The sequence below is a fragment of the Sturnira hondurensis genome, unplaced genomic scaffold (assembly GCF_014824575.4).
Source record: "Sturnira hondurensis isolate 20B ecotype Veracruz unplaced genomic scaffold, ASM1482457v3 Scaffold0005279, whole genome shotgun sequence".
Lineage (NCBI taxonomy): Eukaryota > Metazoa > Chordata > Mammalia > Chiroptera > Phyllostomidae > Sturnira > Sturnira hondurensis.
In genome coordinates, this window is record NW_028077910.1 from 15,584,267 (window position 1) to 15,602,100 (window position 17,834).

General features: G+C 34.1%; 1 protein-coding gene across 3 annotated transcripts in view; it reads right to left on the minus strand.

The window, feature by feature from the left end:
• Positions 1-17,834, minus strand: part of RSRC1 (arginine and serine rich coiled-coil 1) — a 322,201-nt gene that overhangs the window by 126,698 nt on the left and 177,669 nt on the right. For all 3 annotated transcript variants that reach the window (XM_037046661.1, XM_037046660.1, XM_037046662.1), the window contains one exon: positions 3,669-3,720. In XM_037046661.1, the coding sequence (XP_036902556.1) occupies positions 3,669-3,720 (52 nt within the window). The remainder of the gene's footprint in view (positions 1-3,668; positions 3,721-17,834) is intronic.

Below are 17,834 nucleotides of genomic sequence, written 5' to 3' on the forward strand. Positions count from 1 at the left end.
ACATTCCTAGAGAAAGAGGGCCAACTGGTGGTCGTCAGGAGCGGGGAGAAGGTGGGTGGAAAGAAAACTGTTCAATAGTAAGAGGTTTTACATTGGAGTAACGCAAATGTTTTAGAACTAGATAGAGGTGGTGGTTATAAACCACTGAGAATGTATTTAATGCCACTTTAAGTGCATAGATAAAATACATACATAATTGTTCACTTTAAACAATTTATGTTTACTATGTAAATTTTACCTCAATAAATTACTTTTTAAAAAATAGAGAACTACAGTAAACTAGAAGATATATACTTCTGTCACACCCCTTTTACAAAATCCTGTTCGGGCTAACCCAATTGTGCAAGGTCACAGAGCAAGTACGAAGCAGATTTAGAACGCTTCCAGTACTCACTACCATCTCTCTGGAGAAGAACTGAAGCAAGGGACCAGGTGGGAGGCAATGGATTAGTCTTTGGGTGAAAAGTTTGGTGTCTGGACTAAGGAGATGGTAGTAGAAAAGATAATAAAGGAATAAACATAAAAATATTCAAAATAAGAGTCTACAAAGATTGACGGACTGACTATACAGAAGTCAGAAAAATTTCAAGATTTTGAATCTTAAATAGGACAATGATAAAAGTATTTTTTAAAAGGAAAGGAAGAAATCATGGAAGAAACAGTTTGTAATTGGATTTACTCAGTATCATAGAATAAATCATTAGCTGAGGTTACTACTTATATTCACTTTTAAAAATGTATACAATTTTGCAACCTTCTGTGTCTTATTGCATTTTGAAGATTTAAAAAGTAACCTTACGTATAACCTTAACTGTTAAACAAGAGACATAAAATTTGGTTTCTACTGCAATTTAGCAATGAACCTAAAAAAAAGTCTATCTAAATCTGAAGATTTAGCATAACAAAGTATAAAATGTAATAATTTAGTGCATATAAAATATAATTACACATACAATAAAATCTGATTTCAAAGTCATGTTTGGTACAATATGCATAATACCCTACAGTTATATTTTGCTTAGTGTTATTTTAGTCTTTCAAAATCATGTAACTACTAATTGTTGCCAAATGATCTACAAATATATTTTACTTCCCAATCAGTAATATTATTAACATTCACTAATAAATCAATAATGCAATGGTTATATATAAAACTTTCTTCTAGGACCCACAGTTAGAGTAAAAGACTTGGTCTAATCAGGAGGATTCTATACATGAACCATACAGACCAGCACACAACCTTAAGTCTTTCCCTATCCGAGAGTCTAGCTTACAGCTTTAAGTCTTTCCCTACGTCCAATTTAAGGGCCCAGAGTCGAAAGTGTTTTCCCTAGGAACTCAAGTAAACTCCAGTATGACAGAATGGGGGCTTCCAAACCTTCCTATCCACCCACCTCCATCTTAGGACTAGGCAAGACTTTAACTGTGTGCCTTGCCAGACTGAGCTACAGTTCTTTCTGTATTGGTTTACTTTTAATAACACAATGAACACCTTGAATTCATCACTGACACAGATCTGGAACTCTGACAATAAGTTCTATATTTGCTCATATGCTTCTCCCCTATCCATTCATCTGCTTCCTTTCTCCAGGCCACAAGTTCCCATTAAAAGCAGTACTGAATATTTTCAAAGAGGTATAATATATCATATTATAAAGTGATATATCATGCACCTGGCATCAGAAAGCAAAGTCTGGTAAAAATGGTTACCTAACCAGCGGCAATGAGAAGCAGCAGTTCTTTTGTAGAACAATTTAGCAAAATGTATAAAAAACCACTCTAAAGATTAATACCCTATAACCACATAAACTCATTTCTATAGCAACCAATCCCAAGAAAATAATCTAAAATAAGGAAAACCCAGTTTTTAACTGGATGTACATCACAGTGTTATTGATAAAATGGGAAAGATGGAGAAAACATATTCAATAAGAAAAAATTAATAAATAATGCTACATCTTGCTAAAATCTGTCTTTGCTTATCCAAGCCAATATACATTTTTTAATTTGAAAACTGTCATAGTATTTTGAAAATTTCTCAAATACACAGAACCTACCTCTTTATCCTTAATAGAATTTACAATGTAAAATTTTTAAAAATGAGGAATGACAACCCGGACTGACAGAAACAAGTCATACATTGTGAAGTCTGGACTGCCAAGTCTGTTTTATAATGTGCTTCAAAATCATAACAAAAGATTGAGAAGTAAAAGAAAACTGTATAAAACTATGAAATAAAATTACTTATACTTATATTGATGGGAACAAATACTTTTTGGACTAAGCACCATAAATATTTTCCTTTAAAATATGAGTTTGTCAATACTCAAATTCTGAACTAAAAAATATATTTCAAAGCAAAATCGTGTCACTAAAGAATAAATGTAGATTATGTAAGAGATAGGGAATCACACTAACTAGCTTTATCCTACAGTATAAAACGCTGTAACAAAATTTTAATGTATCATGTTTTCTACATAACTAAAAGATAAAATGCATAAAATGTAAGTGACATTTAAAGTAACATGGAGGGGTTTAGAGACTCTGGCAAAATATTTACAAATTTTTAGCCTTTTATAATAAGTAGTTCCTTTAAGTGATTTATGAAGCTAGTATATCATTTACACTGGTGTTCTTGATCTTTAGTCTGTGGACATTTTGAGTCAGAATGCAAGGAGCAAATGTAATGTAAGAAATCCTCAAATCATGTGCACATATATATTTCTCAATCAAGGAATACAAAAAAATACAACAACTGTCATTTAGTGGTATGAAATTACTTTGATGGTAAAACAGAATTCTTATTTTACAATCGGAAATTATGACCTGTTTACAGACCTTTAAAAAGTATAGTTTTTAAAAATATGTACTACTCTGGTGATATTATTCTAACCCCCACACTTGACCTTGACAACTTACTACTTGAATAAGTTCATACATTTTTGAAGAGCACATTAAAGTTCAGAGTAAAATATCAGTATTTAGAAAAGATGACATGGATCTGTATTTTTATTTTATATTTTTGATCTTGATATTTTTAAAAAGGTAAAGTATTTCATGTCTACAGATATCTGGATATTATTCCTGAAACCAAAGTCACAGTATTATTGTGTCATTGAGAAATAAAACATATAGATAGCATTTTAAGATTAGGCGGCATACAGAACAAAAGAACCAATGAATTAGTTGGAGGAATTAAAAAATGGCATTTACCTTGCTTCCTTCGGCTCAATGAAAACCTCAACTTAAAGCTTGTATCTTACACTAAATCAAAACAGATCATAGATTTTAATCTAAAAAATGTAAGACTATAATACTTTTAGAAAAAAATGCAGGAGAAAATCTTTATGATATGAGGTTAGGCAAAAATATTCTTAACCATGTCAGCAAAAGTACCATACATAAAAGATAAAGATCAATAAATTAGACTTCATCAAAATTAAAACCAAAATGAAGTCAATTTCATAAAAAGAAAGACAGTGACCTTTTAATATTATACTACAACAATAAATAGCTAAGGTAAAATATGACTCTCTATATATAATCTAGATATTATAAATTTGTGAGGATATAGGAAATAGATGTTTCTCTTTTTTGACCCACTTGTAACCACGATAGAATTTATTTCAAACTTTTTCATTTAAATAAAGTTAATTATCTACACTTACCAGCAGCTTCGAGAACCAACTGTAGCCTGGCTTTGGCCTGTTCAGCTGGTGGCTAAAAAATCAACCATAAAAGACATTTACAGATCAGTTTTAATAAGATGGATCTTTAAATTAATGCACTGTCATGTGAATATCAGAAAATTCAGAGAACTTTATCATAATCAATATTAACATCTATTCACATTTTAACAAAATTCCATCACAGCAGCTCTACCAATCTGCTCTCTTACCTCAGTAACTAAGTCATACTTTTCATTAGTATGATGTAAGAATTTTTTTCATTCTTTTACTGGAAAAGGTTTGACGTGTCCATTCCACTGGCCACTGCTTCGCTGCCAACACACTCATCTTCTCCACCCGTCTTACTCATCTGGGTGAATTCGACTTTGTTTTGAAACCCTGGTTATCGGATTTTCACACAGTTTGATTTTCTGGCAGTTCTGGTTGTTTTTGGTTTGAGGTTCGTTGTGACCCTTTTTATGGTTATGCAAGGAGCTGTAGTGTGTCTACCTACGCCTCCACCTTGACTGGTCTGATAAAATTAGTATTTTTTAACCAACCTATTTGATTATAGAATGGCAATTCTTAAAATGAGAACATGAGCTCCAAATATGTATATACAACTTTTATGTGCCCTATCTCTCCCAGACAGCATGACAGCCATTCCCATGGAAGAGCATAAGCTGCCTGAAAAAAAGTACCTTTTTGGAAAAAATACAATAGCTATTACTCATCGTATGCTCTAATGTTCCAGATGCTGTGCTAAGCACTTTACATACATGTCATTTGACAAAATTCTCCTAACAATTCTGACAAGGCAGGCATTCTTAATGCTATCTTTTACATGAAGAATAAATTACCTAAAATCACAAAAATTTTAAGGTTGCAGAGCTTGAATTTTAATCCAGAGGACAAAATCTTTGTTCTTAAACACTATACTGCCTCACAGATGGAGCTACATTTTGTTTATTAACTTTCATTGGGGGAGGGGAGAGTCAAATCAGTTTTGATCGCCGGAAATGATTATACAAAGTTAACACTAAATTTTCTTTAGTCTTTTTGATGTGACCATTAATGATCTTAAAGGTTGTGAGTGCCATCTTAAAAGCTCATTTTAATCGAGCTTCTTCACATGAATAACTTTAAAATATTAAACATATTTGCAGTATAGGCACTACCCCATCTCCTTTAAAGTAAAATGCAATCTCACTATGACAGAAACACATATCAACAGCTTATCATATTTCTGGCTACATTTCATTTTAACAGTTACTATAATTCTATCTCTTAGGATCAAGGTCTAAGCTAGAAATATTACAAGTAGCTCAAAAGTAAATTTATCTTTGCCTCTGGAACTTAGTACCAAGTTGGTTCAAATAAAGACTAAAAAAAAGAGAATTAAACCTACAATGTATATTCCATTCTCAATAGCAAATTCCTCTTACTGAGTTTTAGCAAACATTTTCTCTTAAGAGCTTAAGGCATTTGGAAAAAGTTAACATAATAGCTACTTTATTATAAAGCAGAAAAAGATGCCATTTTATAGATGTCTTTTATAGATGAGAAAGTTAAAGAGGTGAATCTGAACCCAGGGTTATAACATACTTTAGAACTGTTTAAGAAACCCACATTCACGACCCTGTTAAATGATGCTGCTCATTTAGTCCACAAACGCACAGCCATGCTTCTCTGTTTACAAACTAACTGGCAGCGAGCGGCAGGGTTCAGTGGTTGTGATCGAGTTTGTTTGCTCACAAAAAGCCCAAAATATTTATACGGCTCTTTATAGAAAAGCCTCGCTCCCAACCTAGATTGTCTTACACTTATCTTTGTGATCCTCTGTATAGCTGCTAAAGTTATCGTCACAAATCAAAGTTCAAACTAAGTTGCTGCTTAAAAAATGCCTCAGTGACTCTCCATTGCTTCCAGAGTTAATCACAAACTTACTGCTTAATTTTCAATACTATCAACATCCTAAGCTATTCTTCCATTCTTATGTGTCAACCACGTCTGTACGCATTTGCAACATTTGAGCAACACGTGGCCTCTCACTTTCTCAACTACTTCCTGTAGAACTCTCTTCTTGGAATTTCCTTTTCACCAGTTATCCTTAGTTGTGGACATGCTGAAATGCCACCATCTTTGTCCAGCCCCACCTAGTTATACAGTGTGGACTATTTTATAGGTCATACAGCACTAAAAATCTTTGTGAAAAAACTACAGACTACCTCTCTATTCCTGCAAAATAGGAGCCCTCTCCCTTCCTTAGTTTCCTTCATTTCTATTCCCAGCTACGAAACCTCACTACTTAAACCACCTTGAAAGAGAACTTAGGAAGAAGGCTTTGATTTGGAAAGGAAGCAGCTTTACGAAAGCTAGGTAGATTAAGTAGAAATTCCTTCTCTTCTGTTGAGCCAAGGTAGGCAGGGAGACAGGAAGAGAAGTTTGGTTATTTTAAGGCACGTTTAGAAGCACAAAACAAACAAAAATGGAAGAAAAAGAAAACTTAAACTACCACTTATTTGGGATGGCTACATAAAGCGCCACTAACTAGAAATGTTTTCTTAACGGGCCCCTGTAGGAACTCTTTTTGACACAGCTAAAGCAAAAGATTCTCCCACAGAAGTAGGAAATGAGGGCTTTTTACATGCATCAGTTACTTGTATGGTAGGCCTCTCAGAAATTCTAAAATAATTCCATGTGAAACAAGTTATTTTTAACAACACTTCTACACACCACAGCACGGAGGCTAGAGTAAAATTAGACTCAATAATAAAGTTGTTTACATTTTGAAAGGTCAAATAATTTTAGTTTCCCAAATTTTTTCTAAAATGAAAAAGTAGGTGGTGACATATAAGGATAAACATTCATATAGTTTTAAACTCTGTTTTAGTATATTCTTTTTTTAACATCTTTATAGCCATGTACTTTTGTTACCACAATTTTAAGTATCAGCATATCTTTTAGTCCATAAACATTAACATTTCAGGATGGCCTATAAAACATTATTTGAAACTATTACATAAATGTCTTTCCTGATCTTTTTAGAATTCAGTTTAAAATAATACCTCCTATTTTTAAAATCTTTTGTAGCATTACAACAGCTATTTCTAAGAAACTTATTCCCTGTGACTACTTTTCTTTCTGCTTTTTGATTTTGTCTCTCTCCCTTTGTGTCATCTCAAGACTGCTGAGAAGGGAATGGGGTTCTCTGCGGCACCACTTATCTGGAATGGTCTACTATTTCTTTTTGCTTTATAGACTTCACAGAAGTTTTTAAATGTCTTGACAAAAACATTTCTGTTTTATTTCAAGTTATAATTTCTATGTTTGAATGCAGCGACTTTACCTTTGCCTGTAACAGATCTTCCAAATTACTCTTTTTGAAGTATTTTCTCCACTAAAGGACAATATCAGAAAGTTTTTTAAAACATGGGTTTTTTTTTCCGCCTCTCCAAAAACCCTTTAAATAGGCAACTGTCTGAACCATTGTTTTCAAAATGGTCAGTGATGCAGATAAACCCACAAAAAAGTCAAGTAGATATGTTCTTATTTGTTTCCATAAACATGTTGAAGGAAATTATTCATTTGATTTGAATGATCTGATTTGAAAATGTCTTTGAAAGATATTTTCTAGATGAAATACTTGCAATCAGGGTGGGTTTCACACATGCCCAACAGGTACACAGAGATGAAAGCAAAAGGCAAGTATCAGAACACCTGTATTCTAGTCTTGACTTTGTAATCTCAATGGGCTTTAGTTTTCTCATCCATGACAGCATGCTCATGATGGTATATTTGAAAAATAGAAAAGTATGCCCAGTACAAGAATTGTTAAATAAATTATGGTCCGACCCCATGAAAGAAGCAGCACAGTAGTAAATTTTTCAAATGTTTTAGAGAAATGAATGACAAGGAGAAATGCTAACATAAGATTTTTAGAAGGCTACAAAACTGTATAACCCAGATTTGTAAAAAAATAATAAAATGCATATTCTAGAAAGAACTAAAAATATATATGGCAAAATTGTAACAATTTCTATTTTCTTCTCTACCTTAATTCTACCTATGTTTTCCAAGTAGGATTCCATTGGATGGATCAGGAAAAATGGGTATTATGAGAAAAAGAAAATTCTTTAAAGATAAATTAAAGAATAAATTAAAAATTTTGAAGACTGTTAAATTTTTTACAGTTCATAATAAAGTATATTTATGTCACTTGAACGTAATTTGAAAAAATGTGAAAAGAGCCATAAATGTACTCATATTCTTTGGGAAAATATTTTCAACTTTGGGACTTTGAGGAAAATATTTAAAATATGAAGGAGCTATGATCATTCAGTCATTTCAGATATTTTCTTTTAAGAGGTGAAGACCAGGAAATAAATGAAAACCCAACAATAAAGAACAAGTTAGGTAAATCTACTTAATGAGATATAGTAAATTTATTTTTTAAAAAATTAACAACATGAAAAATTGAAAGTATGCAAAACTGCCTACCAACCAAAAAATGGCACCGGACATATTAAGTACCTTAAAATACTCATACCGGTTGACATACCATTTCATTTCAAGAATCTAGTTTAGAGTCTGAATCATTCAGAATGGAAGAAGAGATAGTTTTCTGGACAAGCAAAACCTAAAAAATGTCATCACCATCAAACCAGCTTTACAAGAAATGTTAAAGGGTATTCTTTAAGCAGAAAAGGAAAGCCCATAACCAGAAATAAGAAAACATGAGAAAGAAAAAAAATCTCACATAAAAAGCCAAATACAGAGTCCAGCACAAATAATGCCCCTTTTAATTACAAAATCCTTTACTATAAAATCCTAAGCATGTAATTCTGTAACATAACAATATCCCACTCCAGCACACCATATGACATTTTAGGTGAAATGTTCAAATTAAAACTATAAATTACTACACCCATATTATTATCCTACCAACCACACTCAAGCAGGCCTTGCTTCTGCCAGACTCTGTACTTAACAAAAACAGTAAATCAGACACTTAAAATGCTACTCTTTAAAGTACATAATTTTCTAACCACTTTGCTATGCTTCTGAAACTAATATAAAATATTAAATATAAACTGCAACTGATAAATTAAAATAAATAAAATTAAAGATAAAATGCTACTGTGAAAGTAAAAAGAAAAGGTAACAACTCAACTAAAGTAGTTAGAAGATACACAACACAAAGATTAAAACATGACATCATTAACATATAGCATAAAGGGTGAAGTAAAAATGTGGTCCTTACAGATTATATTCAGAACCACAGGAAGAAATGAAGCTCATTGAGAACAGTAAATATATGAGCAAATATAAGAGATATATTTTATTTTCTTCTCTTAATTAAGTTTTTAAAAAGACATATACTTGCTAAAAGCAGATTCTACCACTGTATTGTTTATAATATATATAGGTGTAATATGCATGACAGTAATAATACAAAAGAGAGGGAAATGAAGATAAAACTGGTACAAATGGAGGCAAACTAGTATATTTCATTGGAAGTAAAGCAGTATTAATTTGAAATATTGTAGATAGTGATAAATTAAAGATGCATATTGTAATCCCTACAGAAACTCCTAAAAAAAGTTTCTACAACATCCTTGAAAACATCTATAGTCAGAATATCACTTGAATACAACGGTATAAATATATATGGTTTAAAAAAGACTAAAAAGAAGTATACCAGAATGTTAATAAATCAAAACAGTAGCATTATGAGTGAGTTTTTCCTTTTCTTTGTTGTTTCTGGATTGTATATGAAGAGATAATATATTTTTAAATAACATATTCTAATGAAATGTAAACCATGTGAAATATACTGTAATAAATATATCGAAAGCTCAGGGGACACTGAAGACATTTTTAATATGTATGCACATGTATCAGGGAGTCTATGAAACAACCTCCTGATGTAATAATAGGCGCTTCAGTCGTCCTGGACAGATAATCTACAACTTCCATCAGATTCCCAAAGTGATCTAGGTGTCCAAAAAAGTTAAAAACCAGTTTTCTCAAGCATTAACACACGGTTTGTCAAACTCTATTCATTTGGAGCGTGTAATGCATCCTTACCTAGGTATTGATTTTTGAAGTGATGACTCACTAATTCAAGTTAGTTCATAACTCTTGGATTTCTCTTACTCTTATTTCAGAGGCTCAGCGCTGGGTGACAGAAAGAGACAGGGTAAGGAGAACGCACTTTGGACTACAAAGACAGACAATGGCAAGACGACTCTATGAATGGAATCCCCTATTTGTGAAGAAAGATACTCAGTGTGTAATTTTTGCTATTATTTTCCACATAAGTCTTTAGGATAGAACCTACTGAATTTATGATAGTTTTGTTTTACCCACTTTTTTATTGCTTTAAAAAAATTAAATTTATTAGGGTGACTTCATGATTTTTAAAGATTTCTCAGGTAATTGGATGAACAGACAGACTGGAATTTACAGCTCTGAGTTAACAGTGAAGTTCTGAGACCAGTGAGGTTTGTACTCATTTCTGTACCCCTAGCACTCCAAGATTACCCAGAACAGAGAAGATTTTTTTCCCTTTTTAAAAAAAATTTTATTATATTTTATTGATTATGCCATTATAGTTGTTCTAATTCCCCCCTTCATTCCCTTCTACCCTGTACACCCCTGCTCCCATTATTTCTCCCCTTTAGTTTATATCCATGTGTCTCAAGTTCTTTAGATTCTGTATTTCCCACACTATTCTTGCCCTCCCCACTGTCTATTTTCTACCTACCGTCTATGCTACTTATTCTCTGCACTTCTCCCCCCTTCTCCTCCTCCCACTCCCCTGCTGCTAACCCTCCATGTGATCTCCATTTCTATGGTTCTGCTCCTGATCTAGCTGTCCTCTTAGTTTGCTTTTGTTTTAGGTGTGGTTGTTAATAACTGTGAGTTTGCTGTCCTTTCACTGTTCATATTTTTTATCTTCTTTTTCTTAGATAAATCCCTTTAATATTTCATATAATAAGGGCTTGGTGATGACGAACTCCTTGATTTTGACCAGAACATAGAAGATTCTTAATAAACAATTTGTTGAATACATAAATGAGTCTTCTTTTTCATAGTATGTGAAAAAAATCAGGCAAGGTCAAATTACCATATATTACACATAAGTATATTCAGATAAGAAAAGGTCTACCTCTCTTAGGTAGTAAGTTACTGGTTACATTACAAGATTTATGTTTGGATTATTAGTGCTGAAGTATCCCACATTTTTGTCCCTGATATCCTTTCTGTTCTTACTGGTCGAAGTTAAAATAACTTCTCATTAAGATTATTTCCTAAGGTAGGCAAGTCTTATTAAGACAGCAATACCTCTTGGGCTCTTGAGTAACTATATCAAGAGACATTTACCTAAATTAAGAAAAACTTATTTCCCTTTTCAAACGAGAGAAAAAAACATCATTTTAGGTCACTTCCAGATCCAAAGCTAATCTTTGCAAGTACTGACTTGACACGTTACAATTCTTGCTACACTAGAACAAGCCTTTTGAAACTATAGTCTTAAATATATAAACACCAGAGATTAAAAGCATAAAAGGAAGCTTTACCATGATATGCAGATAAGGTTGAGTGACCAAGTTTCATAGAATACAGAACATTTTCCTTGGTAAACCGGGAACCCATTTACCCTATTTCATCTCAAATATGTGCAAGGTCCCAATCTTGCGGGAAGATAAGCTTTAGGCAGTACATATAAGCATTCTAGTAGTGAACCTTATTCATGAATCCATTCTATCATAAAATTCATTTCAAAATTTGGAATTGTTCACAATGATAATCATGCAACAACTAAAACTAACTGTATGGAGAAGTATCTGGAGACAGAATAAATTTTTTTAATGACTAGCAGAATACTATCCTGATTTAGAAACATTACATAAAATGTGATGTTTTGGTCCATTCAATACTCCACTGACCAACGCACACTGTAAGAGTAACTGGACAGCCCAGATTGAAGTTAAACTGGCTTAGATTCACACATTTCAAGGCTTGCCTGGTCAGCCTTGCTCAGTGAGGGGCTATCAAAAATGTAGTGCTGGACCAAGAAGGGGCCTGGGAAAAAAGTCATTTTTCAGGGAGGAGTGAGTGATAGTAGACAAGCTGAACCGCACAACAGCGTTTCGTTAGTAGCTATCAGATCTGTGATTTCCAAATTCGAAACACATATCCATCACTCCGGTTTCTCTTTGACTGAGGCTCCCACCCTGGCCTGTCCTCTACCCTGGGTCTACGAGTGCCCCACTTATTAGCAAGCAATTCGATGCATGCTTAGTGCCAGGAGGATTTGTGTTTGTGTTCATAATCAATTTTGGCTCCTTGTGGTCTCCCTAAAGTGCTTGCTTTTAATGTATCCCTAAGCATGTCCAACTGCTGCTGAGGAGGCCTGTCCAAAAGTCAAATGGCAACAGTGGCCTCATATCCACTGCTATACTCACGTTAAGTTTTCTGGCAGTTATAAAGGCGAACCGATTATTATCAAAGGTATAATTTGCAACTAAGACATTTTCACAAAACAGCAAGTCTTCAATTTTTTGAGTTATATACTAAATTGAGGCTGTGGTTTTTAGGAAGGTAAATCAAAGTACTATTCGATTTAGCCCCAGAAGCATTATTCTGGGCTAATGAGAAAGAAATTGGGCACTTTGTTTGTATCAAGAGCAGGCCAAACAGCGTCACAGCACTCTTGTACAATCGTGAGGGGATCTGCAGTAGACTGAACAGAGAAGCCTGGTGGGCGAAACGAGGCACATCACATGAAACAGGTAGGGCAGGGGACTGAGACAGACCAAACTCAAAACCCCTGAGCAGTGGCATCACTTCCTGTGTTCACCACTTAGGCTGACATTCTGCTAATCTTTGCATACACCAACCTGCAATGATCGACAGCAGTGGGAGTGGAGGTCAACTAAATAAGAATTATTTTGTTAAAGATTTTTTAAAACTTTCAGCATTTCATTAATTTTGGTTGTATTATGAATGGCTAAATCATCAAAACAATGGCCCAGTGATTAAAATAAGCCTCTCCCAAGTAAAAAATAAAAATAATTGCATTGGCAAACCTTAAAATCATTCAAGCAACATATGAAACATAGAACATGTGAGTAAACCTGTCTATTAACAAAGCAAACATTGGAAATTCAATGTACGTAAAACAGTGCTATCTATATTAAATTAAGATTGTTCATTTATATTAAATTGGTTAATTTGATTTCCATTGATCTTGAAACTTTATTTTTAATTGGTAAATTTAGTTAGTAAATTTGTATGAGTAACTAAATTTCTTTGAGAGGTACCTAAGCATGTAAAAAGCATGTGCTCTGGGGCCCAGACTGCCCATGTCTAAATTCCAGACCTGATATTTATTTGCTGTGGGATCTCGAATGAGTCATTTAGACTATTTGCACGTCAGTTTCCTTATCTCTAAAATGCTGAAAATAATACTATTGAAAAACCCTACCACAGTGTTGTATGTGGGATTAAAATGAAAAAGGTAGGAGCTCTGGAACCAGAACACCTAGATTTTATAGCTCAATTTCCCTTTTTCTGGGGTGTATTATTACAGGGCTTTATTGGCTACCGTATAGGGCTATTGCAAAGGTTAGATGAGTTTGTATACACATTACCAATCCATCCATCCATCCATCCATCCAGCTAACATGCCTAGCACATAGGAAGAGTCATATGTGCTACTTAACATTATCACTGTTCCTATAATTTCATTGTTAATATTACTATAATGGCTGTGCAGTTATATAAACACTGTAACTGTAAGGAGTTTAAATCTACTTTTACATATATACATTATGCAACATTGTGATATAGTATCAAAGTCTGTAAAGTGAGGGGATAACAAGAATTTTTTTTCTTTAAAGAGAGGAATCCATATATTACTAAAATTTAAGAAACTACTTTTTTCAATTGTATCTCCGCTATCCTGTGTCTATTTCCACCATTTGTTTTAACAATAATGGGAACATGCTAATTCTGAAACTCTAAGGGCAGTGCCAATCAGCAACACAGGAAGGCTCACTGATATTCTGGTGGCCCTCTCCCACCTTAAATCATCCTTCCTGTTTACAGAACGCTGTGGCAACTATGCATGCATGATGGCACCAACTAGTCAAGCAACTGCTTGACATTAGCCGAATCAAGTGTGGTCCTATTTCTGTTGATTAAATTTAAATGTTAGATCAGCGAATGAAGTAAATAATGATGACAATGAACATTTAAAAATTTTTCAATAATGTTAATAATAATAAAACGACCACCTTTTGTACAAGGGCTATGCTACCTTTCGTACCAGTAAAACACAACTGTCCATAGATTAGTGACTGACTTATTAAGAGAATTTTTTTTACTTCTATGTTTCTATGAAAACTTTAAAAGTATTTAGAAACAAAATGCTATCTAAATCACAAGGTATAAGGTTCGTTTTTAAAGAAGGATAAGAGTCAATGTTCATTTATATTTTGGATTAGATAGTTTTTTTATCAAACAATTACTGGCATTTTAGGAATGAGCTGGCATACAGATTAATAAACAATATATTGATGGTATACAATCTCCATTACTATGTCAGAACACAATACCATTCTCTTTTGCTGGGATACCTGACTAAATTTCTTCATTATTTGCTTTTGCCATACATGTGATGGTTAGTTTTATTCTTATCCAGATTCACAAGAAAATTTTTCACAGGTGAGCTTTCCTAAAAATTAGTGCTTTATACTGCATCCTGAACAGTGGATACAATCTGGATAATAGCCAATAGATGGCACTGTTCTCACTAGGTAGCAAACACCTCATAATGGTTTCATTACAAGCACAAATTATTAAGACCAAAAATATCTGCTCAAATCAGTGACTCTGATATATTTTTTGTGATGGGGGAGTATATGAAAATGTTATATATTTTACAATTTACACCTAGTAGTTCTAGAATATGGAGATCAATTTAAGGCAAACATTTATTTATTCACCTAAAAATATTTATTGAGTATATATGGTGACTAGGCAGTAGGGATACAAAAATAAGCTATTTTCTGTCTCAGATAATCATACAATAACGTGTAAGTAAAATTATTAATGGAGATAACCACAGAGGAGCACGAAGGCTCATTCTGAGGATGGCATGGACCAATGAAAGATTTTTGCAAAAATGATGCCTGAAGCCCTGGCTGGTGTAGCTCAGTGGATTGAGCGTGGGCCTGTGAACCACGCGATCGCGGTTCGATTCCCAGTCAGGGCACATGCCTGGGTTGCAGGCCAGTCCCCTGCTGGGTTGCAGGCCAGTCCCCAGCAGGGGACTCACGAGAGGCAACCATACATTGATCCTTCTCTCCTCCCTTCCCCTCTAAAGATAAATAAATAAAATATTTTAAAAAATGATGCCTGAGCTGGTCACACAGGATTTGAAGTGGGTAAGTGGGGGAGGGTGGGAGCATGTGGGGAGGGAGTTTTTAGTACAAGGGCAAAAGCAATCCCAAGAACAAGAAGGTAAGAAACAGTGCAGAAAGAATGAATCAGAATGTAGCAAGACAAAAACCTGGAAGAAGAGGTCGGTAGCACTCAAGAGAGTTCATAATCTTAAGAAATTTGGACTTCAACCTTCGATATTGGGATATTCACCCAGAGTAATGGGGAATATCATGATCAGATTTACATTTTGGAGAGATCTCTGCAGGAGCTATGTGAACGTGAATCTGAACAGGATTGGAGGTGGGAACCCCCATCATGGCTTTTCAGGTAGTGCAGAGAACAAGCAACGAAGCCTTACCCAGAGCAGTGGCAAAATGGGTAGAGTCCAGAGTAGGTTTTGAGAAATATTTAAGGGTGTGTGCTAGCAGGAAATGGCATATAAACAGGTGTAGGAGATGAAGAAGGAGGAACTAAGGGTGACAATCAAGACATTATATTTCACAGGTCCTTCTGAGATGCCACAGATAACTTTCTACTGGTCCTGCAGCCTTTTAATTGCTTTTAATGGAAAGTATAAGTCTCGGTCTTCCTCTTATCCATCCAATCTTTACTCTTTGATACTGTACCTCACCCTGTACTTCAAAACCTTTATTATAATTACCATAAAATATGCTTATTACGTATTTGTTTGTCTCTTGTACTTGTTAAATTAATACTGCATGAGGACAGGTCATCTCCCTTGATCTCCATCACCATTCCACTCCTAGCACCTGATCTGGTACATAGTTGATGCTCAACAAATATTTGTTGAAGAAACACACATTTCTCAAGTTCTATGCTCTAATCCCATTCTGCTTGGCTGATTACCTGCCATCGGGCTCAAACACTACGCTAGTCCCCATTTAGTAAAGGCCAGTCACAAGGCATGCTGCCTATTCCTTGGGTACTTGGGCTTTTTCCAACGAAAGCTTTTCTCACCAGGGCAGGACAGTTTGGAGCTATTTTCCAGGGTAACCGGTGTTCTCTGGTCAGGTCAGCTTGCTCCACCAGGGGCAACAACCAAAATACCACCCTACAAAAAAAGATGTTTCTGCCTACACCTTCTGAGACTTGCCAGGGTTTCTCTACCATGCCTCCTTGCATCTCCTTCTCTTCATGGATATGAATTTATTCATATGGCACAATCTCTTCTCAAGGCTATCTGAAGACATCATAATTGGCCAGTTGTCTAAAGTTCTTCTCTTAAAAAAACAAAAAAACACTTTTCCTCACTCTTGAGCAGCAAAATGATATTTACAGCATTGTGCGTAAAAAGGGAGATGAGTGCAGAGTGCTATATTTTTAAAAATATACCCAAGTTTTCCAATGATTTCCTCTATGTCAGTTTCCTTGGAATTTTAAAGAAAAAGCTGAATACAGACTAAAGGAAATAGACTAAAATATAAAATCACACAGCCCTTACATTCAGAATAAATATTTAAAGAATAAGCTGTTCTGGAACATCTAAAATATTCATCCAATAGATGTAAAAAAAAAGTTAGCACATACTTGCACAATACATGTTTGAGGTGGCGAGGTACTATCAGGATACAAAATAAATCTAACTTTAAGTAATTTATAGTATGATATGGTAGGTAAGATATGCCTCTAAAAACTATAAGAAAGTATTCCATCTATTAATACTACTAGAGAGGTATTAGAAGTTGGTACAGTAGTTCAGGGCTGTGACAGATTCACTCAGACTGGATGTTGCAAATCACTTTACAGAGAAAGCAGAATTTAAGCTGGTCTTGAAAGAGAAAGAGATAGTATGTAGTCATGTCAAGACGTAATTTGTAAGTATGTATTTTTAAAAATTTATTCAATTTATTTAAAATAAAGAAAAAATGAGTTCACTTATTTCTTCCACCACTCAACCCCCCACTCTCTGCCTTCCACCAATTTGTTCTGTTTATCTATGAACTTGGGGTAGTTTTTTGTTTTTGTTTTTGTTTTTGAAGATTCCACATATAAGAGAGATCATCCAGTATTTGTCTTACTCTGATTCATTTTGCTTAGCATAATGCTCTTGAGGGGCATGTAGTATATTTTTTAAGAACAAAAATACTGGGAAAAATGAGGTCCCCAACAACACTCTCCCAAGCATCAGAAAATAACATGATATTAGGCAGACATGTAAGGCTAGTTACATTTAATATAAAATGCAAACATGTCAAAAAAGAAAAACAAACACACAAAACACACCAAATCAAAACAGCCACAATGCCATACTGAAAATAAAGTTTTAAAATGTTATTTGGTTACCTACTTAGCAAGATCATGTGTGTTCTGAACTCAATTAAACACTGATCTCCAAATGACTCAAAAATATTACTGCCTCTAAATAAAAAACTATCAATGACTTTCCTTATATTAATAAATGCCACTTTGTCATTGTAGAGTTTCTTCTAGAAATACATATTTACATAGAAACTTTGACAAACTTGGGAGGTAGATTTGTTGAAACATTTTATAAATCATAATAAAGGCAGACCAAGTGAAAAAGGACAGAAAATGGAACAGATTACACTGAAGAGCATTAAAAGGTGTCCAACAAAGTCAGTGTGAACTTTGCCACACTGATGAGCATTGTGTACCGGGGATAACGAGAGACAGTTTAGCAATTACCTTTGAAGAAACTTCACAACTTTTTGATTGTTACTTTATATA